The following is a 26,216-nucleotide window of genomic DNA, read 5'->3' on the forward strand; positions in this document are numbered from 1 at the left end:
AGGACTGGAACTGACTTAAAAATCAAAAGATCATGAAGAAATAACTAATGAAACATAGATGAGATGTGAGAAAAAAGAACAGTAAAGGCCTATTAAGCAAAGGGGGAAAACAAGATTTGTAGGAAGAGATAAAAAAATCAAATAAATAAATGATTGCAAATAAATGGAAGAGAAGAAACAAGTGGTATAGTGTTTGGACAGGGAGAGACAAGAGGAGGGGTGCGCACAGTGTAAACGGTGGGTAAATGAAGTGTGATTTCCACTTGGGGTGACGCTATCTGTTGCCCTTTTCCTTCAGGTTAATGGGTACTATCATAAAACTGGGCCGCTTAGGTGGACACCGGGTCACAACCACAGACGTAGGTGCGCACACAAAACCCGACGCGTGGTCAAGGTGAAATATGGGTCCTAATGGTTGTGTTCCATCGTTACAAGGGCTCGGAGTTGATTTGTCCATCGTAAAACAGCTCGTACAACTGCCGTGAGGGGAAAGAAAGGGGGCAGAAGTGAACTTGAGGTCACGGGTTTGAATCCTAATCCCTGTAGGAAACACTTAGCTTTGCATTGACAGCGTGCTCCTGCCTTTTATGCAGATTTATGATACCAAAATCTTTGTTCAGAATAAAAAAATAGGTCAGCGAGCTGGACATAAAATCTGAGTTGAAATACAGGCGGTAATAATCCTTCAAAATTACTCTGTATCCACCAATATATCCTGGTAATATGATTCATGTTATTTAATTTAATGAAATTATGAGACATCCCAATTTGTTATTTCATACCCGGGACAATGTTTCCAATTCAAGATTACAGGATTCATTATACCTTCATTCAACCGTGTCCGTTATTGTAAGACACCGGGTTAAACTTAGCTTTAAACATATAGATGTTAATAATGTTTGTGTAACGTGTTCGTGCACAGTTTCATTGAGACTGACCCAAACAGGGTATATAAAGACATATATACATACCTACAGATCATTAAAGTAACGCTTATAATAAATATTTGACTCTGTTAAGGAGAGAGCTCAGTCCTACCTGAGGCAGATGGTGGCTAGCCTCTCTATCTCTGTCTCCATGTGTTCCTGTAGCTCTCCAGGCCTGAGCAACACCTGGCAGATGGGACAGACTGGAGCCTGGCTGTCATACAGGGACATCTTCTTTTTACCTGGAGACACCAATGAAGAGAAACACACAGTGACAAGAATATCAGCATAAGAGATATAAGCACCCAACCATTTCTTTTTTCATGCACAAACCTTACACGTTGAGTGTTTAATTATATGGTATCAGAATGCACCTCAGATATTATTTTTTATTACTGTTGTTTTATTACTGCAGAATCCCATCGAGTACAAATGAAGCTAGTGTGGAAGTACCTTAAAAATGTAGTTTTACAATGGCCAGCAGGGGGCGACTTCTATGAGTGCAAAAGTGGGTCCTATCGCAAAGAAGTCTGTGAGAAAATGACCCTAATACTCACTCCATCTACAACTTCAGTTGGCATTTTCCTAATTCAATACAATTCAATTCAATCACAACAAAAGTTGCCTCAAGGCACTTCATAGATACAGAGAAAAACCCAACAATCATATGACCCCCTATGAGCAAGCACTTTGGCGACAGTGGGAAGGAAAAACTCCCTTTTAACAGGAAGAAACCTCCGGCAGAACCAGGCTCAGGGAGGGGCGGCCATCTGCTAAAGAGATCATTGTTTCAGTCACTCACGTCAAGCCTTATTTAAGTCAAAATGGTCACTTCATAAAAATATGTTTCCATACAGTAAAAACATGCAGGGTATGCTTTAGGACACGGCCACATTGTGATTGACAAGATGCTAGAGCATGTGGTGACCTTGCATAAATTCCCTACATAAATCTCTTTGCATAGTATTGACAGACTTTGTCATGTGGCAGTGAAGCAGAAGTTTTAGGGTAAAAGCAAGAAAATGGGTTTAAGGAGCCAGCATCTTCAGCAAGCATCACAGTATACATTTCTGGATTACACGCGTACAAAAGCGGACTAGAGTGCTCTACAGTATCCATTGTGTAATGTTGCTCTGGGGTCAAAGCGGGAGGTGGTGTTAGAAGGGGAGTTAAAGAAGTGTCTGCCATGGATGAGATAATGCTGTATAGAGTCTGCCAACACTACCTCACTTCATTGTCCTTGATCAGCAGGGCATAGGGTGGGGCCACACCTGTTTCTCTGTGTGTGTGTGTGTCATTGTGTCGAGCACTGCGTACGTGTTGGAACGTATGCATTTTTGTGTTTGTGCTTTGTCTGTCTAACCTGGCTAAAAATACCATCTATTGAAATCATATCAGTGCTTAGAGTTGGAGGACACTTCCTGATTTCCTGGATAGCCAATCAAATAGTTCTTTTTTTAGCCCGCAAACAATAGGCCCCGCCTCAGCCAGGACATCCCGTTTAGACCGCTTGTCACCACGGCAACAAGGGGACCAGGTACGGGGGGACTCCCTATCTGCCTTGTCTTTAGTGAACCGTTTTCTTTTTCTTTTCTTTTTAATGCACAAACGTTACATACACACACTCCTATACATACCCATGCAGCCCTTGGGGGGCATTTATCCTTGCTCACAGTTTCCTGCAAAAGGACTCACGATACAACTAGTAACGGAAAGCACGCACAAACGCCCCCCCTCGACAACCCACCTCTGCCGCTGCCCTTCTTTTCTCAGAGCGTGTGCATGCATACTAGCCTCCCATTCTCCTGCACTGCTGCTTAACACAGCCCACAGCACTGGACACGTTAAGTGACTTTGAAAAATAGGTAATCGATTACCTTCTTTCTCTCTTTTTCTATCTCTTTTTTACATGTTTCCTTCTCTTTTTTGCATTCTGATTCTCCCTACAATCCTTTCTTTGTTTTTTCTTTCTTCCTTTCTTTTTCATCTTCTTTATTTTCATTTCTTCCTTTCTCTCTCCCTTACTACCCCTCTCCTTTCTGATTTTACCCTTTCTCTCCTTGTTTCTTCATCTCCTTTTTACCCCACCTCTCAGCCCCTGCACACCTCCTCTCTCCCCTTTATTGCTTTGACAAGATAATTTGAGTCATGCTGAAGCCGTCCGCCGTCCGCCACAGCAAACAAAGAACAGATCCAATCCCCCTCTGCAGCCGATGGGGCCGCTTTCTATTCTGCAGACAAACGCACTCCTGGAGGTCGCGGACGCGCACACAAACATATGCTTGATTATTGTTGAGTCCAAAAAAAAAGAAGTGTAAACGCTTGTTTTGCATGGTGAAAGTTTACTTTGTGCATTTCAATAAGAGGTGATTTTCTTTTGAAGTTTGAACGATTCTCTGTGAATGAGGTTATTTTTGTACTGGCAGACTGATGATAAAGACATGTAGCTGCACATTTACGACAACAGAAAAGCAACAATGAATAAGAGGAAAACATACTAAAGTGGAGGAATGATTGGGTTGTGTGAAGTGGTTTGAATTCAAACTTTTTTTTACAGAAAATATGAACCAGCACATTAAGACCAAACATATTCCTAAGACATGCAAATTTGACTTTCTCTGATGTGATGGAATAAATACAGCTAACAGCTTTTAGATTTTAGATGGGAACTGCTGTCACCAAAAACATAAAAGCAGCACTAAACATAGACCAAAATATAAAATCAGCCACAATATGTGAAAATAAATAGATAATTTCATAAATCCTGCAACACAAAGCATTCAATCAAACACTGAAGGGAAACTTTGCATTTTTTTAAAAGGAAGATTTTTTTTTAAAGCTAAAAAATATTAAATATATCAGCAACAAGTGTGTCTCCATATGAAAATTGTCACATAAAACTTGCAAAATTAGCAAATGAAACATTTTTCAGTCCAAAACAGGCCCCCAATGAATCCAAATGTAATGCCATGCATTGTTTATTTGCCCTAAAAGTCTTGTCAAAACTTTCACTCTTCATCTCTTTCTTTTCTTTTTTTAAAACTTGTTTGCTGTTGTGGTCTTTCCTCCTTTCCTGTCATTTTTACTTCCCATGTACTTTCTCTTTTCCCTTCCTCTTATTTTTCCCCTCTCCCTGTCAAGTGCTCCCCGAGGGAAGTGAGCGATGGGGAAAGCCGAACGGACAGAAAAATCCCTCGAAGGAGGAAGAGGAAGAGAAGCAGGGTTGGGAGGGATGGGGGGTGGGGTGGTGCTGATGTGATGCGATGTCGCACACCCTGCTTGTCAGCCCCTTAAAGATGATTAATGTTGGGGCGACACGCAAACACATGTGTGTATCCACATGTCCCGCTTTAGACTTCACACGCTCAAAACACACACACTCCCCCTGCGGCGCGACGAGGGAGCGTTTAATCTTGGGTAGCACGGGGAAGGCACCGGAGCTGCAGAAGATGGAGGGGGGGTTGGAGCGAGAAGACGGCCGGACAATAACAAGGAAATAGGACTGACAGGACTTTTTAGTGTTGAGACTCCTCAGTGAAGCACTGGTCGGCCGCCCAAACGAGGGGATGGATGGATGGATGGAGCAGGAGAGCCGAGAGAAGGTGTGCGTCTCCTTGACAGCCATGATGGAATATAGGCCTGAACCCTCCCACCCTACAAAATGTGCCAAGATGGATCGTCTTATCTCTCTTTCTCTGACTTCCTTTCCCTTCTTTCTCCTTCTCCCAGTCCCTCCATCTGTCTTTACTTACTCCTTCTCCTTTCCAGATCACTATCTCTCTCTTTTCCTCTTCTTCCTTATTTCCTCCTGTCACCACTTTCCCTTCTTTCATCTCTGTCACTTGAGCCAGTTAACAGATCTCAGTGGCTTCACGAAACAATAAGTCACCGAGCTGGCAGGAAGCATATCCTCTGACTTTTCTGATCGCCAGTCTGATTTATTTACTGACTGCTGTACTGCTGACACGACACTTACGCTGGTCTAACACGACAAATTGAGTAGCTAATTCCTAGTTCAGCTTTGTGAATCTGTCAGTGGAATGACTGAAAATTGCAAAGATAACCATAAGGCTGTTTTATTTTTAGTTTTTCAAAAAACAGAAACGATGTTAAATTTAATCAATGATCACCCCAAAATACGTCCTTGATTAGGCTTTTCAAATAATGAGAGGAGCCGCACATACAAACACAACTAGACAGGCAATTACAGACAGCAGATGGTGAGGAGGAGAAAGCCAGATCATGTGGAAGAGTGGAGAGCAAAGAGGAGGGATCTTCTTTTCTTTGCCATCCCTTCCTTTCCTTTTGTTTCACTTTCATCCTAATAGCCTTACTCTCTGCTTTCCTAACCCTACATGCTCATTTCCCCCATTTGCAACACTGCTTTTTCTTCCTTTCTTCCTTTTCTTCCTCATATCCCTTTTCATATTTATTGTGCACTAATAAATATGAGTGATCCTTATTTTCAAAATTCTCAGACTTCAGAGGCTGCGCAGCCAAAAGCTGCTAAAGCTAAAATTGGTAAATCATTAGTCATCACGAAATGATGAAAAAGTTTGAACCTCTTGTACTACTTCAACTGGCGTTCTTCTTCTTCTTCTTTGTAAAATAAAACTTTTTCTCCTCTCTCTTCAGTCTCTCGGTGCTACCCCGTCTCCCTCTTCCTTGCTTTGGTCCAGATGAAGTGGGAATCAATAGATGCTAGATAGCACAGGCTCCCAGTCTCAGACTACAATGAGCTGAGGTAAAAGGCCACCTCCAGAGAGGACAGGGATTGTCAGCTCAATACTCTCTCTCAATGGGACCAGAGATAAAACACCATTTGGGGTGTCCTCATGGTTCAATGGGCTAAGAGGCAAAGCATGTACTCACAAAACTGTGGCTCCAAATCCCATTTAATGACCTGGATTGCGTGTCATCTGTCTGCCTTTATCTCGCCCAACATGGCGGCCTCTAAGGAAGCAGGAGATTGGTGTACACTGAACCCTTCCCTTTTTCTATGCGCTTCTTATAGCTTGCCTTGATGGCACATGGCAGTAAGAAATGCACTGTTATAAAAACTTACAGATTTTTGGGTTAAACGTGTCCTCTTTATGAAGGAGTTTAGAAAGAAACCAAAATGTTTGACTTTCCATGAACTTGATCACTCTTTTCTATTTTTTATATGTTCTGCAAAGAATTGTATTGACTTGTAAAGGGTGCACACAATCAGCTAATGAGCACCGAGCATGTAAACTGGATTTAAGCGCAACAGTAAGAGTCAGAAAACAGGAAGGCCGGATTTATGGCTTGGCATATACAGAGTATGTTTGTATGCTACGTTCGCACAAACACACGGCAACAGGCACACTTGCACATTCCCCAAATGGAATTACAAAGTGTCTACATGTAGAGGCTGTTTTTCTGTCCTTGAACAACTGTCTTCACCTTATGTGTATACACACACACATGCGCGCGCGCACACTTCCATTCCCCCTCCTTGTTGTTCCCCTAAATGAGTTTTCTGACATGCATCAAGTGTTTATGCCTACAACCCTCTTGTCTCTCGTCTTCCCTTCCTCCTCTTCCACCTCCCTTCTTCTCCCCTCCCCTCTCCCGCTCGCCCGGCCGGTTAGCTATAACACCCGCCAACATCGGTAAACAAGGAAATCTCTCAGCCGCGGCCCGGCGTGTAACCGCATTACCGCGCCCGATAACCTCTTCAAATAATGTGCGATAAGGGGAATTTGATTTGATTCACGAAAGGGAAAGAGGGCCACTTCTGCTTCCCCCCCGACTCCTCCTCCCTTCCCTTCCAATCTCTTTCTTTTCCTTTCCTTTATTTCTGTCGTTCTTTCCCTTCACCCCACCATCTTCTCCTCTTCTTCCTTTCACTTAGCCTCAGGGTCTAGGCCTCCTCCTCCACCTCTCGTTGCATTCTCCCTTTCTCCAGAATGACACTGCTTCGCATCCGCAATCAAATAAATCCCGTCGAGGTGTCAGCCTTCATTTCGACTCTCCCCTGTCTTTCCCCAAGACCGATGCAAGGTGAGGTGAGAGGGGCTCCGTAAAGCCATCATCTCCATAATGGCGAATATGAGCCCTAAAGCCCCAAACCAGGGGGCCACATTAACACAAATGGGACCAGCAAGGTGTGTGTGTGCGTGGGTCTCCCGGTGAAGTGATATGGTTTTTCTCTTAAGTGAGCTGTGATTTAACCAGGCTAGACACTAGGCTGATCACTGCCTCCGTATGGGCGCGCGTGCAAAATAGATGAGGCTGTGTGGCTCATTCAGGGGACATTTGATGAAATGGAACGGGGGGTCAACTTCAGTTTGCCACCCGGGCTGCTTTGCGTTGCTCTCTGCGAGCGTGTGCGTTCCCTGTGTCTGTCTGAGCATATGTGCGTGTGTGTGTGTGTGTGTGTTTGTGTGCAGTCTCACTCCCTGACAGTGATGCATGGCACTTTTAAATAGCACTCCTCCACGCCCTGCTCAAAACTCATCACCGGGGTCTTTCACTATCCCTCCCTCGCTCCCTGGGGTTGTCACTTTTAGAAAAGCAAATGAAATGTCGGTGCCGTACAGAGGAGAGGAGGGATGAAGAGATGGCCGACTGAGGGGTAGCAAGTGGAAAGGTGTGTGTGTGTGTGTGTGTGCAGGAGTATGGATGTATGCTGTCTGTTCAAGACAATTGGAATTTTTCTGTGGGTAAATAAGAGGCAGAATGAATAGAAGATGCATTCGTCTTACATCGATAGGAACTGCACTACTGCTACTATATGCACAATACTTTTTGTGTCACTGGGGAAAGGTTTTGGCTCAGAAGAACATTTTCACGGCCCCTTACTTTTAAACACACTCTTAGAATTCAAAAGGAATTAAAATGAAACTTGGTGGATTTAGAAAAGAGAAAGGGAAAGCCCAAGAGATCAGCACATCATAAATCACCGGCTGCCTAGTTTGAACATACGTGATAAATTGTGATCTAATGATCCCAGTGTGTGTGTGTCTGTGTGTGTGTGTGTCAGCATGTATAATGCTGCTTCTACTCCTGGGACCTGGCAACAGGCATATGTGTTCGTCTCGAAGACAGTGGAGTGATGCTTGTAAGGTTATCGCCAACTACTGACAGCTGTTTATTCAATCAATCACCTTGTCAGTGCGCGTGCGTGCTCCTGTCCAAGAGTGGCGAGCGAGAAAGAAGTAAATTAATGGAGCATTAACCAAGCGCTGACCCACAGAGCCACAGGCACAAGCAGCAGCCACGGGCCAATCCCGATAACACACAGCCACATGTAGTGTGCCAGTGGTTTGCAGGAAACCGAAGGTGGCAAAAGCAGACTAAGTGGAATATTCATTGTTCTTATTTAGCATCCTTTTAGAACATGGGATATGAAAGCTATGCCTGCAGTTAGGAGTGTATGACGTGTGTTTATAATTAAGTCACACAGAGGGAAGACACTTCTGCTTTTACTGACCTATGCCCTGTCTGTGCTGACTGACTCTATTCCATTTCTCCTTCCTCAGCTGTGTGGAGGTGGAGGGATACCGAATCGAGAGAGGTGTGGGCGTGAGGCCTGTCGGCACTCATTTCCATCCCAAAGGGCCTAATCATGACAGGAACATGCCGTGTCAGTGGGCAAACAGGGACATCAGCAAGTTTGAAATAGATACTCTGAGTCAGCCCTAATCACACAAACACAGCCTGTTTTCTTGCCCGCTTGCACGCTCGCGTGTGTGTGTGTGTGCTATACTAAATAATATAGTGAATAGTATTACTGCAAACACAAATTCCGCACACACTTTGACATTATATATTTTATTTATCGTCTGATAGCTACTGTTGCCCATTAACAGGAACTTTCAGTGCGTTTTAATCGATGCTGATATTTTCTGCTGACTGTTCTCCATATAGCTGACATACTTGCTTGACTTTCAATAGCCCTATTAATCCACACTTAGAGCTGGTCTTCAGCAGCACATATCAACACAAAAAATAGTCTCCTGCATATTACTTCCCTATTATTTATTCTTTCTTTATGTCTCTCATTTACTCTCCTTTTTTTCTCCCCCTTCCCTTTCCTTTGATTCGCCTCTCTCGTTGCCTCTCATTATCGCTCTCCCTGCTGCTTTCATATGGTCTAGCGGCTGAATTAATTACCAAAGCCAATTAACGCTAGATTGGCTGATGTTTTAACTAATTAGCTTTAATGAGGGTGCCGTGGCTGCCTGCACCGTGTTAATTGAATCCTAACAGCGGAGGAGGCAGCCTGTGGAGGCAGAATGAGAGCGATGGATGGATAGATGGATTGAAGGATAAAGACACACGCACAGAGTTGTTATTGATAATATTTAGAGCGGATCATAGTACCTCCCACACTGTTGTTGCTGCTGGTTTATCATTAACATTTCTGGCCTTTTGTACCGATATCCACACTTAGAGGAAAAAAGGAAATAGAATCCTATCAGAAGGTGATGTGAATATGTTATGCCAGCATGTGTGTTCCCCTCATTTGCTGGTTAAAGGTTTATCTTAGATAACTAGATTTAAGTAATGCAACTCATATCCTCGCTGTGTATCTCCTGGTTATTCCTTTCTGTGTTTGTTATTGCAAAACGTGTCTGGCAAAGAGGAGCAGCAGATTAGACTCTTAGATCACTGTCATGGCGTCCTCTTAGTGCGGATTACCTGCTGAACTCCATTCTCACCTGTCTTATGATAGGAGGATCAGAAGAGACGGGAAAAGGATAAAACTAAATTTCACATTATGTCATTTGAAGGAGATTTGAATATTTTCACGCAGCATCGTGGATTCTGCAAGCTGTATTTAAGATTCTTGCATTTTATTTTTGATTGAATTTTTTAAACTGTCCTTCAAATACCTAGTAAGTTTCCTTACTAAACCATGTTTTCGGTCCAAAGTAGAAGAATGTAGCCTAGCTGCTAAGCCCAGGCTTAATCTAGCCATAAATCACTCTGGCTGTGTTATTACCAGCTTTACATAGCGGTTCAGGTTCCTACTGTTTAGTTTGTCATCACAAATGTAGACTCTGATATTAAAATTGAATGTGCTTTCTGTCCTAAAGAAACAGTAGTCATTGAAAATTTGCTGTTAATTTATTCTTCGCTAGCTAAAGTTAGCAAAGGCTAAAGCTAGCAATCATAATAGTATTTAGCTAGCTAAAATTTAAATAGCTAAATATTAATGAAGTCATTTTGACAAATTAACCTAAAAAGGCACACAAATATACATACATTTCAGTTTTCTATTTTTTATGCAGTTGCCATTTTATGTAAGGCCACATTTCTTTCTTTCTTTCTTTTTTTTTTTTGCTTTTTACAGTAGGCTGTGACTGATGAACAAAATCTAGGCTATCACTGATGTTTGTACACAAAAAGGAGAAAAAAATAAAGACATAACACTTTCTTACATATATTATTTAATTAAATCCAACCTATATTAAATTGACCAGAAATAACTGTAAATTTTAAAAAGCAAACCTTAAATTAACATTACTGAGCGACATGAGCTGCATTACATAAAGATCGAACATTACGCCCATCCTCTTCCTTTCTCTGCTTTCTCCCATCTTGCTGATCTAAAGACATGAACCCCGGCAGATTGTCTGAGGTGGCCATAAAAATCTGCATGGCCGTGTAAAAGGCTTAATGATTTTAAAGTTACAAGAGAAAAGAGCCTGCAGTTTGTCTCATCCATCAAGTCTAGCACCAGCGCCTTCGCCAAATGGCCCTGCCACCTAACCTGGAGCTTAGCAATGCGGGGCCAAATACGCCCTCCCTCTCTCGCTGTCTCACTGAAACATTTTGTCTTCGTCCTACTTAGACTACATTATTTCTTTCCTTACTCTTTGTATCTCTTTCACCTTCTCTGTGTCACCTTGTATTTTTCTTTTTCAGTTTTCCATAGTATTAGTATCAGTTGGCTGCAGTTCTTTTCTTTTCTATGCAGCCAGAAAGACTACAAATGTAAGATTTTTCTGCTTTAAATTAGGTTGGCACACGGTAAATGACTCATATTTTAGGGTATAAATAAGCCACACTGGCTCTTCTTCATCTAAATTTGGTGCAATAAAAGATGCCTTAACTTCTTACATGACCTTGAATTAGCTGATACTGGCTACAGTTTCTAAAGACAGCACTCATCCATCTAACCCATTCAAGCCAGCAGTCCCTAACCTCCAATAAGATTCCACTTACTGATAGAAGCCTTTTGATTGGCTCTTGAAAACTCTAATCAGTATTAGAGACCCTCAGACTCAGGCTTTATAGAATACTTTGATATAAGTTTACTGTGTTCTGCTCTCCTTGCCTGAATGACTACATGTCTTAGGATGTTCTATCAGGGCAGAGGTTCCCTCCTGAGGTGGATGACACATATCAAGTACACGTTAACGCTTAGATACATACACTCATATCCAACACATCTCTCTAGAGATGTGGTCTTGTAGAAAGAAATGGGTAATTTCATGTTCCCATCATTGGCTCATCTGTCAAATGGTGGCAGATTCATTTATGCACATACACACATGTGAAGCATGACAGAGAAGCCTGACGATTGCAGTGCTTTGACTAGTTTCCTGTCTTTCCCCTATTCTTTTTTCTGGTATACTTTCCTATGTGCTTTCCATGTTCAGCTTTTGTGTTCGCTCTAGAATAGCGAGAACAAGCCTGCTTCACCAGGAAGATATTTCACACTCCCACAACAGTCATCTAAACAACTCCTCAAATTCATATGTCACTGTAATGCATGCAAAATGAAAAAGTGGGATCCAAAAATAAATGTGATTATTTTACTCTAGCTACATTTTTGCTAATGAAGGCTAAATTAAAACATTTATTACCGGCTGTGTTAAATGCACATGTGCATCTCCTCTGGCTCATCCACGACTTGGATTTATAGAGTGCAATAAGTAACATTAGAACATTTGAATTTATGGTTTCTATTAGCACCAGTCATTCAGACACAATAACAGCTATAAGCACACACTGATATATAGCCTGGGTGACAACAAAAGCCAAATGTAAATCAGATAAATCGGTGAAATTGAACAGTCATTCAAAGAGCCCCATCTACAACTCTGAATGCTCATGAGCCCCTTTGTACGGCGGATGCAGGTGTGTGCGCTTGTGTGCATGTGCGTGTTTGCTTGTCAGCGATTGAGAAGGACCTATTTCCTCTTGCAGAATCCCCGGCTCTAAATGATGGATTGATATCTCTTTCACTGTAGATTATATACGCATGTGTGTGTATGGGTGTGTGTATATGTGTGTGTCACCGGCCCTCTCAGCCTCTTGCTGCCTCTCCTCTTAGGCCCTTATCAGCTCTTGTCACAAACAGAGGATAGGGGATAATCCTTCATACAAGGGGAGCAGTCTGGCCTTCCATCTATCTAGCTGTCTGTCTAGCTGTCTGCTATATTACCCATCTCACTGGAGTAGAAATCAAACAGACACAAAGCAAACTTCCTGCATCTCGCTAATCTCTGTTGGCACGACTCAGATGGCGAGTTTGATGGGAATAAAAGTCACTGCTTTTTTTCTCGCAAGTTTGGTCAGATTGTAAAAAGTTTCCTGCAAATCCCGTGTAATTATTTGCAGATAAACTTTCAAGTAAGGAGTTGGGAACTTTGTGTTTTCTTTAGGTGTCAGTTGTCCTGGTGGGATTTTAAAAAAAAAATAGCCACAGGCTCCTTTGGAAAAATGACTGCAACCCAGATAATGAAAACTTTCCTAAGTTCTCGGTCACGCCTACGCCTTAGGGTGCTGCAGTGTGGTTGGGTTGCCTGCCATGTCCTCATGACATGTGGCTGCTGTGGGTCACTCCCGAGTTCCAAGAATCAGAGCGGTCCCTGGCACCAAACTGGGTCCAGACTTCAAGAGTTTGCTTATGTAAATCACGACTTTCACGGCATTTCATAATGCGGGAGAGCATCATTTAAAACACCACTCGCAAAATCTAATTTATGTGAGCACTTTTGTTCTAAAATGAGATTTTAGAGCCCAATAAAACTAGGTTAAAATAAAAGAACATTACAACAAATCGTCGACCACAGTGACTTGTACCACTTGAGGAAAAACCCACTCCAGATGGAAAAATGAAGTTGTGCTAGTCTTAACTACAAGAATATCCAATACCCACATGGCATTCACCACGAGGCCTCGGTCTGTCTGTCTGTATACAAACTATATATCTGGTAACGTGATATGAGAAAACCACAGATGCCTATCTGCTGGAGTGGGTCATTGCACAGGTCACACATGAGGCTACTGTGTGTATGTGTGTAACAAGTAATTTCATCACTCAGCTGCAATTGGACATCATTGTGATCTTTATCAGTCTGCTATCTCTGTGCTCTATACGACTCTGCCTATCAATTATTCCTCCATCCATGTCCTTTCCTTTCCCTCTCTCTGAAAGGTGATATCACATTGTCCAATAGAGGGCGATGTTCCACTACATTTTGCTCTTGCAGCATCCTTGGTAGTGTTTCCCTGAATAAATAACATTCTACATCTCTACTTTAATTCTTTTAAATCCTCATTTATCGTCCTCCTCATAAATGTGTTTGAGCAACTGGGAGACCAAATGAAACTGTGCTGGTAGCAAAGCAGCATCGGTAGAGTTTTCATAAATGTAAAAACTCTGAACCCAACGTCTTTATAACTGACGTCAAAGTGCGTACTTTTCAAAGATGCTCTCACTCACTTTTTTCACAGCACTGAAAATCACTTATCTTTAAATTTGGTGACATTTAGATTTCCACATGATCTGAGTCCTCACATGCTTCTGTCTGAGATTAAAATGAAAACTATGAGTTCCTTAACCCATAAAAAGTTGTGGACACATAGTTTTCACTTGAGAATACAGTTTAAAATTGTCAGAATTTTTGCTGGGTTTGAACTGGACAACAATTGATCTCTAATTTTGTTTACTTTCTGGTATTGTTGGCTTCTGCAAGGAGACAGCTTGGAGACTGTCACACACCCAAACGCCCAATCACAGACACACATAGACACACACAAAGAGGTGAGGGAGTCTGCAGCTGAAATCAATAGAAAATTAAAGCGACTGAAATGGTTTCTGCTCACACATTAACCTTCCTTCTCTTTTCTCCTTTCCTCACCATTCTTTTCCATCTTTTCCATCATCATCCCCCTCTCACTTTCTCTCTCTCTCTGTCTCATGCCCTCCCCTAATAGCCAGTGCCACTGACGGCAACAGTGCTTCAAACAGCCTGAGTGTAGGTTCTAGTGACAGAGAGTAAAGAGACGTGTTTTTTCGAGTTTGATCTTTACAAACGGGTAGAGGGTGAGATGGCTGGATGGGAGGAAGAAGGAGGAGGGGGGCAGTAATAGCACAGAGACGACAGGGGCTTTGGATACTCCCTCTCTACACACACTCACACACACATACATACTCCGTCTGGGGACTCAAATCTCAGAGCAATTTTCAAGCCGGATGATTGGCAGCTTGATGCGTATTCTTCCTCTACAAGACCGACTGATAACTCCAGCTATCCCATTCCACCTTGCCATCTCTCCCTCTCTCTCTCCTCTCTTTCTCCCACTCTCACCACTTTTTTTGTCACTGTGACTCTCTCAACACCCCCTTGCCCTGACCCCCTCCTTCTCCTGCCCTCCACCCCCAGTCTCGCTCTCCCTCTCTCTCTGGGCCTGTTGTGGGACTATTACAATGACAGAGGCGATAAGGGACATTTATCACATGTGCGGCGGGGTGAGTGAGAAAAAGCCCTCAACAGGTCTAGGGGGAGGACAGACACACACACATACACACTCAGCATATAGACATGCAGACATGCAGAAATGCTTCCACATTGCATGCATGTGAATGTGCAAGCACCTGTGCACTTAAACAGACAAATAAACAGTGAGTGGTTGTGCATGCCTACACACAACTGCATACAGTCTCTTTTCCACACCCACACACACGCACATAGATTGTAACGGTGAATCATCCTCCTTTTCCCCATTTCGTATTTTGCAGTTGACTGAGGCCAATTCCCCATAATTCAATACAGTTGAAAAATGAAACCCCGGTAAATCGCTACAGCGATTTTACAGATCCCCGCTTATCCTCATAATTCATTATTTCCAAACTGTAACAACATTACATTTCATTTGTAATGCTCCGCCTGCCTCAGCCATTTGCCAATTGTTATATCTTATTGTTTTCCCTCTCTAAGGGGGAGAAAAGTGAGTTATTGGGGGAGAAATGGAGGCAGGCTGGGTAGCAGGGCTTGCTCCTTCGCTGCCTATCTACCTGTTAGTCTGTCTCCATAGCTGTCTAGTTATTGTCCTGACTGGCTCTGCATCTGCCCTGTCTTCCTCTCCATCTGTCTGTCCTACTGTCTCACCAACTAACAGGCAACAGTGAACAAATGAGAAGAGAGTGGCTGTCCTTATTGTGGTCAAGTAAGAATAAGCCTATTGTTTGCATCCTGATAGACACACATGCACTTACACAGGCTGACTGGCTTATTGTTTTTTAGCACTGTGGTACAGTCAGATCCACATCTGGACTGGTGCAGGGCCGAGACTGGTGCAAGGAAGGATGGAGTAAGGATGAGGAGGAGATAAGGAGGCAGGAGAGTAAGCATGGAAGAGGAAATGATGGCATGTGTAGGGTGCATCATGGTGGACTTGAAAGAGGAATGACCAAAAGGAGGACTAGAAGTCATGGAGAGAATCCGAGAGTCGAATGAATAACTGAAATAAAGAGGAGAAGATGTGATGAAGAACACTGGAAGAAGGACTGAGATCGTATATAACAGAAACAGCTAAAATATATAAACTAATAATGTTCACAGAGACAGAAACAGAGACACTAGCAGAAAAATTAACCAATAGGGACATTACTGATTATACTGATTCAAGAAATCACTTAAACAGAAAAACAGAACTAACCGTCACACATGGTGGTGGTAGTGTGATGCTCTGGGCTGTATGGCTGCTTCAAGACATGGACTGCCATAATTGATTGAACAAGGAATTCTATCTTCCTGTCAATTTGTAAGATTGTAAGATAACCTTCAACCTGAAGTTGAAGGTTATGCATCAGCACAATGATTTAAAACAAACAAAAAAATACATAAATAAAGATTTTGGAGTGGCCTAGTCATAGGCTGGACTTAAATCAGATTGAAATGTTTTCACATGACCATAAACAGGCCATTCATGCTCAAAGCCCTCCAGTGTGGCTAAATTAAAACAATTATGCAAAGAAGAGTGGGCCAAAATTCCTCCACAGTGACGTAAAAGACTCATTGCCAATTATTGCTTTATTGCAGTTTTGCTACCAAGGGTGGCACAACCAGTCATAAAGTTTAGGGTTTAGTTTTAGATAGTCCCCCCCCCCCCCCCCCCCCCCCGCCCTGATAAATAAAGTCAAACTGCATTTTGTATTTCCTCTGGTTATCTTTGTCTAATATTAAAATATGATAATTTAAAAACCTCTAAGAGAGAAGTAAAAAATGTTGAAGCATCTATGATCCACGCTGGAATAAACTTGAGGACATAATGCCACTAGACATGTTGATAATTATGATAAGATTAGATGAGATTAGCTGTTTTTACAACCTCACAGAAAATCTTCACCTCCTCAAAAAAGTAAAATTTGCAATTTAACACCACGACCCATAAGCTTTTGTCAATACTGCAGCCGAATATGCTTTCACACCAGGCGCTGCAACATGTCTCGAGAAGGGTGTTTGCAATATTTACAGCTTCAAAAAGACATTCTTCAAATAGGGGGGGAAAAATCACTTAGATCAAATACTGGAATCGCCATTAATCTGAGAGCTAAAAAACACACTTTGATATCTCTTTCTGTCTCTCTAACACACACAGAGGCCGAGACACCAGCTTTCCTGTAATCTTCCATTTATCACAGCTGTAGCCACTCTCCAGCCCTGCCCATGCTACTGTACCCTGTCACACTGCTGGCTGAACAAACTGCTCCTTGATGTATGAGGGCCTACACCGGCCATAAACTTATTCACTTTTAACTAGCGTGCTACCGGCTTGCCGTGTCCAGACATCACCTTTACTGTGTGTAGCGTATGAAAAAACTGCTAGTGAGAAATTAACCCCCTGGGTACTGCTTCATAACTCACTTCTCTCTTTTTTTTCTCTCTCTCTTTCTCCTCCCTCCCTCCCTATCTATCCATCTCTATTCCTCAGCCCAGGCATTAGTCCTGTATCTATTACCCATTAGAGTGTGTATGTGTCTTTGACAATAAAGGAAATGGCTCAGTAGAAGAAGAAGAAGGAAAAGAAGAATTGTGGGTCTTATATGTCTTGCTAAACGACAAACAGTTTCCTGTTAGTGAATGAATGGGAAGAGAAAGTCTGGACATCAGTCTCTTCTCTTCCCTTTTCTGGAAGCTACCACTGATCCCTCCTCCTTCCCTCCATTAATTGAGTACATGTAGATAAGACAAGAGAGTGTAAAGCCATAACTAACATCGGGTTTATGGTTGAGCTTATGATGTTGGCACCCTGGCACATGTGTCAACCCACACCTACCTCACTGTTCTCCCATGGTGCTTTGCTGTTTTATTGACTATATGTATTTATTGTCTCCAGTCAGTCTGGAGTCAATTGGATGACGCATTAATCTGGTAGAACACGATTAACGATTAATTGATAGCTGCAGCGTTATCAACACTGCTGCCTCCTTGCTGTGAATGCAAAAAAGAAGGTAATTGCCTGCACGCGCGCACGCACACACACACACACACACATCAAGTAAAAATTCAAACATGTAAACAAGCGCAAATGAAAGCACGCACACCCACACACCCCCACTGTTACATATGTACCACATCAAGCACTACCACTGAGCACACACACCTAGTAAAGGTTAATTATGTAGTTTTTTCTTTCCTTAGCTTTTTTATGACTGCAGTAAGTTATAGCTACATGGGGCCCCTTCTTATCAAGCAATAAATTCATTAGTAGCTAACACGCCTCGCTGGGGCAGCTCATTTAGTTCTGACAAACAAGATTAGAGGACAGAGGGGGCAAGAGGGTGGATCTGGACAGAGAGCTGTGCGATCATACCACACGGATACACACACCTTTTTCAGCAGTGCGAGGCATGGAAAAAGCATGAAGTCTGAGGGTGGTGGGGGAGGGGGAGGGGGAGGGGCTGCTATCTGCAAAGCGTTCCTGACTGTTGTCAGCAATGTGACATATAAACTTTATTTAAATCGCAAATGCTACTGTTGGTTTGAGTTTGGCTCCAAGCTAGGTTGTGTTTGTGCTAGCAGTGTTAGCCTAAGCAACAGCACTAGGCTAACGTACAAACAGCCTAGCAGTGGTAATCAGAATATGTATTTGCTGGCATTTTTAAGGGTGGTGGACCTACAGTTTTGGCAAGTGTTTGCCATTTTTAAAATGTGCATTTTAGCCCTGATCACAGTTTTTGTAACCCTAAAACTGTATGTGCCTAAAACGAACCAGATCAAGTGAAAGCAAAATTTTAAAGTGGACTCAAGCGAAACTCCACCTTTAATCTTCTGGTAAACATTCGAACTCCTATGTTCAAACACAGACTTTGCCAGTCTTTCACAAATAACACAACTTACATTGACTTGTTTTAGAAACAACCCACAAATGATCCATATAGTAATTAAGGATCATTCATTTTCTAGGTTACCTGGATGTCGCTGTCCACCAAAACTAAAAGTGGTGACACCAAGACTACTTTTTACACGCACTTATTCACACAACTGCTAGATGACACTCATCAAAATGGTAAGAGTTTTTTTTTCTGAGTTGGGTAAATAAGCAGGTTATAGGGCTAAATAGCCTTCTAAACCAAGCGACAAAAGCAGTTAAAGGCTGAATACAAGGATCTAAGCCTGTAAAACAAATTGTGATATATTCATACATGTGTGAAAAAATGTAATTGGGTAAAGAATAAATCATAATATTAAGATATAAAATAAGTTTATGGCATATTTGAATAATCAAGTCTTACACAGAATTTATAGGATGACATTAAATGAAGATAGTCTAACTCTTTTCATGGTCAATTGTCTGAAAATAATTTTTAACCATTAAGTCCTGTAACTGAATATGTTACACCAATTTGAATCCAGTGTTTTATACCAGTAAGTAGTCAGTTGTGGTTAAGAAGTATCTGTGGACAAAAAAAAAATGTAATAACCCTTAAACACACATATGCTTTTCTTTAAACACACACTGTTTAACCCAAATACAGCTTAACTTGCCGCTTCTTGTTGAGTTAAATTGGCAAATATCACCTGCTGTGTACAGAGGCGCACAGGCTCGTACACACACACACACACACACACACACACACACACACACACACACACACACACACACACACACACACACACACACACACTTGACATGCCTTTTTTTCTCACATCAAAAGAATGGGAGCAAGACACATCAGCAGACAAATCAAAAATTCAATCAATCACAGGGTATCGTCATTATGGCTTATCACACACACAGGATGTGACAGGTGTGTGTCTCTGTGGGTGTTAGCTGGTAAATTCAAACAGACACACATACACAAACACGCAAAACACACAACACTTTGCCATTTTAGGCAGAAATCCGCACACAGCCAGCCTCCCACATATACACAAAGAGATGTAAATGTATGTGAATATTGTCAAGCACTACTACTGCACTTTGAACTGCAGCTCATTTCCATTACAGAGCGCGAGCAGGCAGACACGGGCGATAACAGGCCGATCGGTTGTGTAAGCTTTCATCTAACAATACACAAATATGAGCACATTGGAGAGATCACTAGATATGAAAATGTAGCCTTAAGCACACGGGAAAGCCTCTTATTCAATAAAGAGCGTCTCATCACGCGCCATTATCAGTGAAGCAGGCTCCAGGTATAAATGCTGTGCATTTCCCATTGTCGAGCGCAGAGATGTTGACAATGGCACTTCTTTGATGCTGAAGCCGAAGTCAGATATACAAATATCATAAAAATGCACACTCAACAAGAAATGCTGCTGTTTCGGTGAGCCACACTGACAAAAGTAATTGTTTTTTTTTTTGTATTTTATTTTATGGTATTGCTGTTCAGTTTTATTTTTAATTACATTTAAAAAAGCCACAATAAATGAACTAAAATTTGATCTGACCATCTTTTAATTCCACACATTTTTCACTCAAAATAGAGAATAGTTAACTTTTGTAATGCTATGTTGCATTAATTGCATTATAAAGCTGTTTATGTGACGTAAATGTACGCAATGAGTGCATGACAACAGCCAAACTGCGTTTTAATATTATACTAATGGCTGTCAAGTGCATGTTTTTAAGTAGTAATTTAATGGCCCTTATTACCCTTGCTAATAAAGAAATATGGTAATCATATTGAGGCCTACATGGTGATCCTGAGCAAACAAACAAAAACATGATTATGAACTCATAAAAACATTAGGGTCATATTAATGCTTGTTATCCACAGCTCGCTTAGTGAACTAATGCACCAAAGTACATACGTGTCAAGCCATGCGCACAATTTGGGAGAGCAATAAAGGTTCATGATATGTCTTTTTACGGGAACTATTAGAAGAACCTGTGTTTAAGGAATGGGGAACAGGGTGTGGTGTTCCACACAGGCTTATTTACTCCTGCAACAGCAGGTCTATTTACAGACCGAAATGAGGGCAGGATCCTTTAGGATCAAGTGCTTTCGCTGTTTGGAGGAGGAATGTTGTCAGCATAAACTACCTTTAAGCTCTCAATCAGACGCACAAATACACAAGAGCAGACAGCAAATCATCTGTTCAGGGCTGTTTAACTGTTTTGAACTCTGAATCTAAATGAAACCTATACCCTGGACTCATGTCAGTGAAACACAAATGCGCATTTAGAGAAACCCTCACGTGTCATGAGTGATTGATTTTTGTGGGGGGAAAAAGAAAGTACAGGGGGCCGTCTTAATTTTGTAATACAAGGAAGAGGTTAACCCGCGTTGCCCGACAGCGTAAGCTGCAGTGTGTAACTACAGCCTGTCCGTTGGCTCTCCCAAAACCGCACACACCGCCACCACAGCCCCTTTCCTTTACAGCAACGGCTCAGCAGGTGCTGGTCCTGTAACAGCGCGTAGTTACAGGAAGTGAGTTGTACTCTGAATACAGCAGAGGCAGACGAGCGAATTAGCTAACACTGTGGTGGGAGGAGGAAGGGAAAAGGAGACTGGGTGCAGATTGTGAGAGAAAATTGTTGAGAGGTGTGAAGGTGTGGTACTGTAAATCAGACCAACATAACATAAACCACAGGCCCAAAGATTCATGTTACTCTCTTCTTACTGGAAGTACACGCCGCAAGCACGCACACATGTTTCATAACGTACTGTTAATATGAAATAGTGCTTTGGTGAAAAGGGCCAGACACTGATAAGATGGGTGTATTATATGTCATCAGAGAGCTATGAATAATACAGACTCTATTCTATCCTATTCTGCAGTATGTGTTTAAAACTCTGTTCTCCTCATCAGCATAGACTAGGTCTCATTAAACTTATACTACTTCAATGGTCACCAGATGGCATTCATTAAAACACATGTACACATACACATACACCCACACACACAAATATACATGCCATACAGAATGTTCTGCTCTATTATTCTTATGTCCATAAATGTAGCCCAGAATAAATCTAAGCCTTTTAGCCGTCTTTCACTCACTATAACATGGCCATCACCATGCACACACCAGCCATCCACCGACACACACACACAAGGCGTCTTCTCTATAATAAGGCCATCACCATTAAAGCTGTCAGAGCTGGAGTGTTGAGTAATATTGCCCAGAAATTACACCTCACTCACCCTGCGTGACACTGTAAGATCCTCAAACACACACACAAGCTCTCTATTTGACCCCACACAGCCAAAACTCTACATGGTTGTAATGCGCATCTGCATGCGTCTCTGTGCCCGTCCTTCCATTAGGCTGAATCTTCCCCATCATGCATCTTGGGACCATATTATTTTCAGCTAGGAGTAAACAGATTACCACTGTTTGCCAAATACACAAGTGCGTGCAGTATTTTAGCGGGATCGCGCTTGTGCGACGCAGAGCAGAGGATAAAATGCGGTGGGAGGTAGGCCTAGTCGAAGACACAGCCATCAGAAAAATGGCAGTTTGAAGTAGAAAGGATAAGGAACTGCCACAGGAGTTGGTGAAATGATAAAGGACGTTTGGCAAAAGTCAGAAGACAGAAAAAAATAGGGCAAAGACAGGAGCAGGATACATATATCCTAAAATCGTTTAAGAAAAAAAAAGATATATTCTGTGTTTTTTCCCCCATATAAACTAGAATTTTATTTACTGGCGTGCATTACATTGGGTTCTATAAATCTTCCACCATCACTGCACTAGAGGAAGTTACTGAGAGAAAACATGATGAGATGGTGCTGATGCTGCGTGAGCTGTAATAGACTGACCAGCATTCGAGAGCATACTGGCCATCAAGCGTTAGCGACAAAACTTGTGACGACACAAGCTGAGGTTACGTTCAAATAGTTTTAATGAGGAAACAATTTAATTGACTAATAATTCTTGTTTTCTTCCCCCAGTTCCCTGTAATCATATTCTTCTCCGTCCTCTGGCCTCGACATTCACATTAGAATCTTTGTGTGGGGTGAAATGTGGCACAAGTGCTGCCCGCGTATCCGTCTGACAGAAGCGACTGGCTCTGAGCAGCTTTCTCAAATCATCAACAACAAAAACAGACACACGCAATGTGCCTGGAGTGAGTGCTGACGTATTTATCACATTAGTATTAGCCCTTCTCTCCGTCACTGCAATCCTCACAGCTGGTGTTGACATGCAGTCCCCAGACCCCCTCAGCACCCCTGAGGCCTTGTGCATGAGTGCGTGTTTTTTTCTTCTTTTTCTCCCTGTATCTGTGTGGGAAATCTTATTTCCCATTCCCTACGGTGCTAATTTTCACCAGGTTAACAAAAAAGAAAAAATAGCATGAAAAAAATGAGAGGAGAAAGTTCAATCTGAAAAGAAAAGGGAGACGGAGAAAAGAGGCAGAATTAGGAGATGAGAGAGGAGGGGCAGGGGGGGCGACAGGGGAGAGACAAAGATTGGTGATGCCAGTTTCCATATGACAAGTGGCGATGTTATGAAGATGGACGGGCGGCCGAGATGGAGCGCCTGACCTTTCCCAAAATGCCACATGTCACCGTGCTTTTATGTCACTCCCCGCAAAACAATATGTCAGGGGCATAAAAAATCATTACGCCCTCTCTGAATTATGCTGTTACAGCGCGCCGCAAAAAAATAATCATTAAGATGACATTATTCCACATTTAACTAGCAGGAAGATGAGGATGGGGTAGGGGCGTGTGGAGTGCGCTCTTTGAATTTATGATTTGTCGTGATTTCATGAGTAAAGCAGCCGTAGTGAACCATTGTCAGTTTAGATGTACTGTTATGACTTTTATGCTTTGGCGTGGGACTTTGGGGGAAAAGCTAAGAGAACAGTGATGATTGCAGAGCTCATGAGTGGAAAGATGACTTCTCACAGTGGAGCTGTACAGCAGTCATCTCTGTGAGCTGTTGGATATAATGGTCTATTTAAAGTGAGCTTCTGAATCTGAGAGGGGAGGTCTGAGGAACATCGACTCAACAGAAATCCTCAAGGAAGACATGGAACCTCTAATAAAGATTCCACATCTGACAACTGAGCCATGTAATTGTCAGCTAACAGCTCCATAATATGTCTATAATGTAGACTTAGCATTCACTTGAATGGGCTTTTGGGTGGAAATAAAAGTTGAGGGGAATATTTTAATAGAGCATGTCATTCAGGTATCACGCACAATTTAAATGCTACTGTGAGGCTTCCATCCCATTCAGTGTCTGCTGTTTAAAGTTCTTCTAGCTTGCAACTGTTTTCTTTTGGTAAAGAAATGCTTAGATGAGCACTGTTCTGAACAAACACTAGGTTTCAATTGGGACTGTCCTTAATTAACTGAAAGGTGCTGGTTAAAAACACGACAGAAACATGTTCATACTTCATGTTTCAGCACTAGACTTGGCGCAATATAGTAGTTATATATTTGTAACAGTGTGGTGGAAACAAATCTTAGTGTAAAGGCACTTATTTTTTAACTGTAGCTTTGACTGTTATATATTGAGCTTGGTGTGTAATGGCCTTAAGGCAAATGTTAAGGGGTAACATCTTCAACTTGCAAACATCAGGGTAATTCATAAGTATAGCTCAGTATAGCATAACATCTTGTTTTGCTACAATAGCACTCCTGTGGTATGATGATCGTGATGGCTATGATTAAAAAGATTAAATACTTGACAAACACTGGATGTTGAATAACTGTTGGCTGGTGGCCATGAGTTGAAAAATAGTTCCGAAATTAACACTTATCCAATGCCACAGACATTACCACAATTTCAGCTCAAGTTACATCATCAGTGTTGCCTAGACATTTTTGTTAGACTTTCAAGTAAGCAAAAGTCTAATAAAAAATGTTAATTTTTTTTTTAAATTTATTATTATTTTTTTTTTACAGTTGATTAGAATAAAATAAAATAAACATAAAAGTGTTTCTTAACAGAAAGAATGAAAAGGAAGGGAGGCCAGGGAGGTGATTTCAAAGTTTCCATGTTCACTGGGTAGACACTGCTGTCTTAAAGCTGACTAACCTCATCTACTTCTGTTCCAGTGTTTTAGCATTTAGCATTAGCAGTAACCCTCAATTGTGACACATGAACACAGTGACTTAGTCAGCAATAAAATGACTCTTTCAGAACTGCTGAAAGAGTAATTTTATCCACATTTAGTTGTGTTTCCACATACTGATTCATAGCCTGAGCTTACTGGGACATTTAAATCTAAGAAAGCAGCTGTTTTTGTTAGGATGTAAGTCCAGTGACTAGAATGATACCTTTATGTCAAAATGAACTATTGATCTGAGGGATTGCACAGTAGCAGTCTTTGACATTTTGCCTGGTATTTCAACTGGGAGATGTTCTGGCTTCAGACATTTGACCTATATAACCCTAAACATGAGCGCACACCTGCCCACACGGACACACACACACACACACACACACACACACACACACACACACACACATATATATATATATATATTACTGTACACATAAATGCACACTCATGCACACTGTCCCGTCCTATCTGTGTGTGCATGCGCATGTCATCAGTTGTAATAGCTCCTGACATCAGCAGAATTGAGTTTAATGTGGATGTCCTCTATAAGCCAATCATCCAATCGGCGCTCTCCTGACTATGTGGGTCAAAGGGCAAGGTGATGTCATACTTTCTGACAACATGACAAAAAGCCTAAGAGAGAGCCGGAGCATGTGAGAGCGAGATAGAGAGTGGATTTCTCATAGGTTTGGGGTGCTGTCCTGACACAGTGCTGGAGCGAACACACACACTGAGGACCTCTCACTGCTTCTCCAAATCTGGCAGCCAACAATAAAGCACTCAGTGAAACATTTATGACTTTCATAAACAAGAGCCGGTGATTAATGTTAGCCCTCTTCTTTGGGATTTCTAATAAAGTATGACACATTTACACCCTCGGTCAACGCAGCCAAAGCCCTATTAAACATGTCTGAGAGGATAGATGGCTGTGAAGCGCACGCTGACACACACACGCTTAGACAAGAAAAAAAGGAAATTAACCAAACAATGCCTTGCTCATGGTTTTCCATTTGACTTGAAACAAGCAAAGCACCCGCATGTCTAATTTGCCATGACATTAAAAGGCTCAGTCGTCTCTGAACGGAGCACAGGCCTTCCAGCTAATCTGGGTCTTCCTGTATGACTTTGATCGCTGGGAGATCGTCTCCCACTTTAACTCGTCTCTTAGTCTTGTTTAGCAGCTAGACTATTTAAAAAACAACAAAACTCTTTCGGTTGAAGAGCTCAGTGTCTTTATTTGTCTGTTTACATTGCATATGTGCATATTTGGGAGCTTAGTGTACAAATATGGCTCTCCTGCAAACAGCTTTTGAGTGTTGTTCAGATTTAAAAGGTCAAAACATACCAAACTGTCTGAGCATGGAAAACTCAAATTTAATCTTCTTATTTGGACCGCTCTGGTTGCTAAGTCTCCCCACGTCCTTGAGGATATTTGGATGTGAATGTGTGCGTGTGCGTGTGTGTGTGTGCGGTAATAAACCATGCCATGACTCCATCTCTCCATTATACGGTAATCATCCAAAAGTAGAAGGAGACGTTAAAGTGGG

General features: G+C 41.9%; 1 protein-coding gene across 5 annotated transcripts in view; it reads right to left on the reverse strand.

Annotated features, from left to right (window-relative positions):
* Positions 1-26,216, reverse strand: part of rnf220a (ring finger protein 220a) — a 159,185-nt gene that overhangs the window by 40,950 nt on the left and 92,019 nt on the right. For all 5 annotated transcript variants that reach the window (XM_085139632.1, XM_085139631.1, XM_085139630.1 and 2 more), the window contains exon 3: positions 1,039-1,168. In XM_085139632.1, the coding sequence (XP_084995758.1) occupies positions 1,039-1,168 (130 nt within the window). The remainder of the gene's footprint in view (positions 1-1,038; positions 1,169-26,216) is intronic.

Source organism: Neolamprologus multifasciatus, chromosome 18 (assembly GCF_963576455.1).
Source record: "Neolamprologus multifasciatus chromosome 18, fNeoMul1.2, whole genome shotgun sequence".
In the NCBI taxonomy this organism is placed as follows: Eukaryota; Metazoa; Chordata; class Actinopteri; order Cichliformes; family Cichlidae; genus Neolamprologus; species Neolamprologus multifasciatus.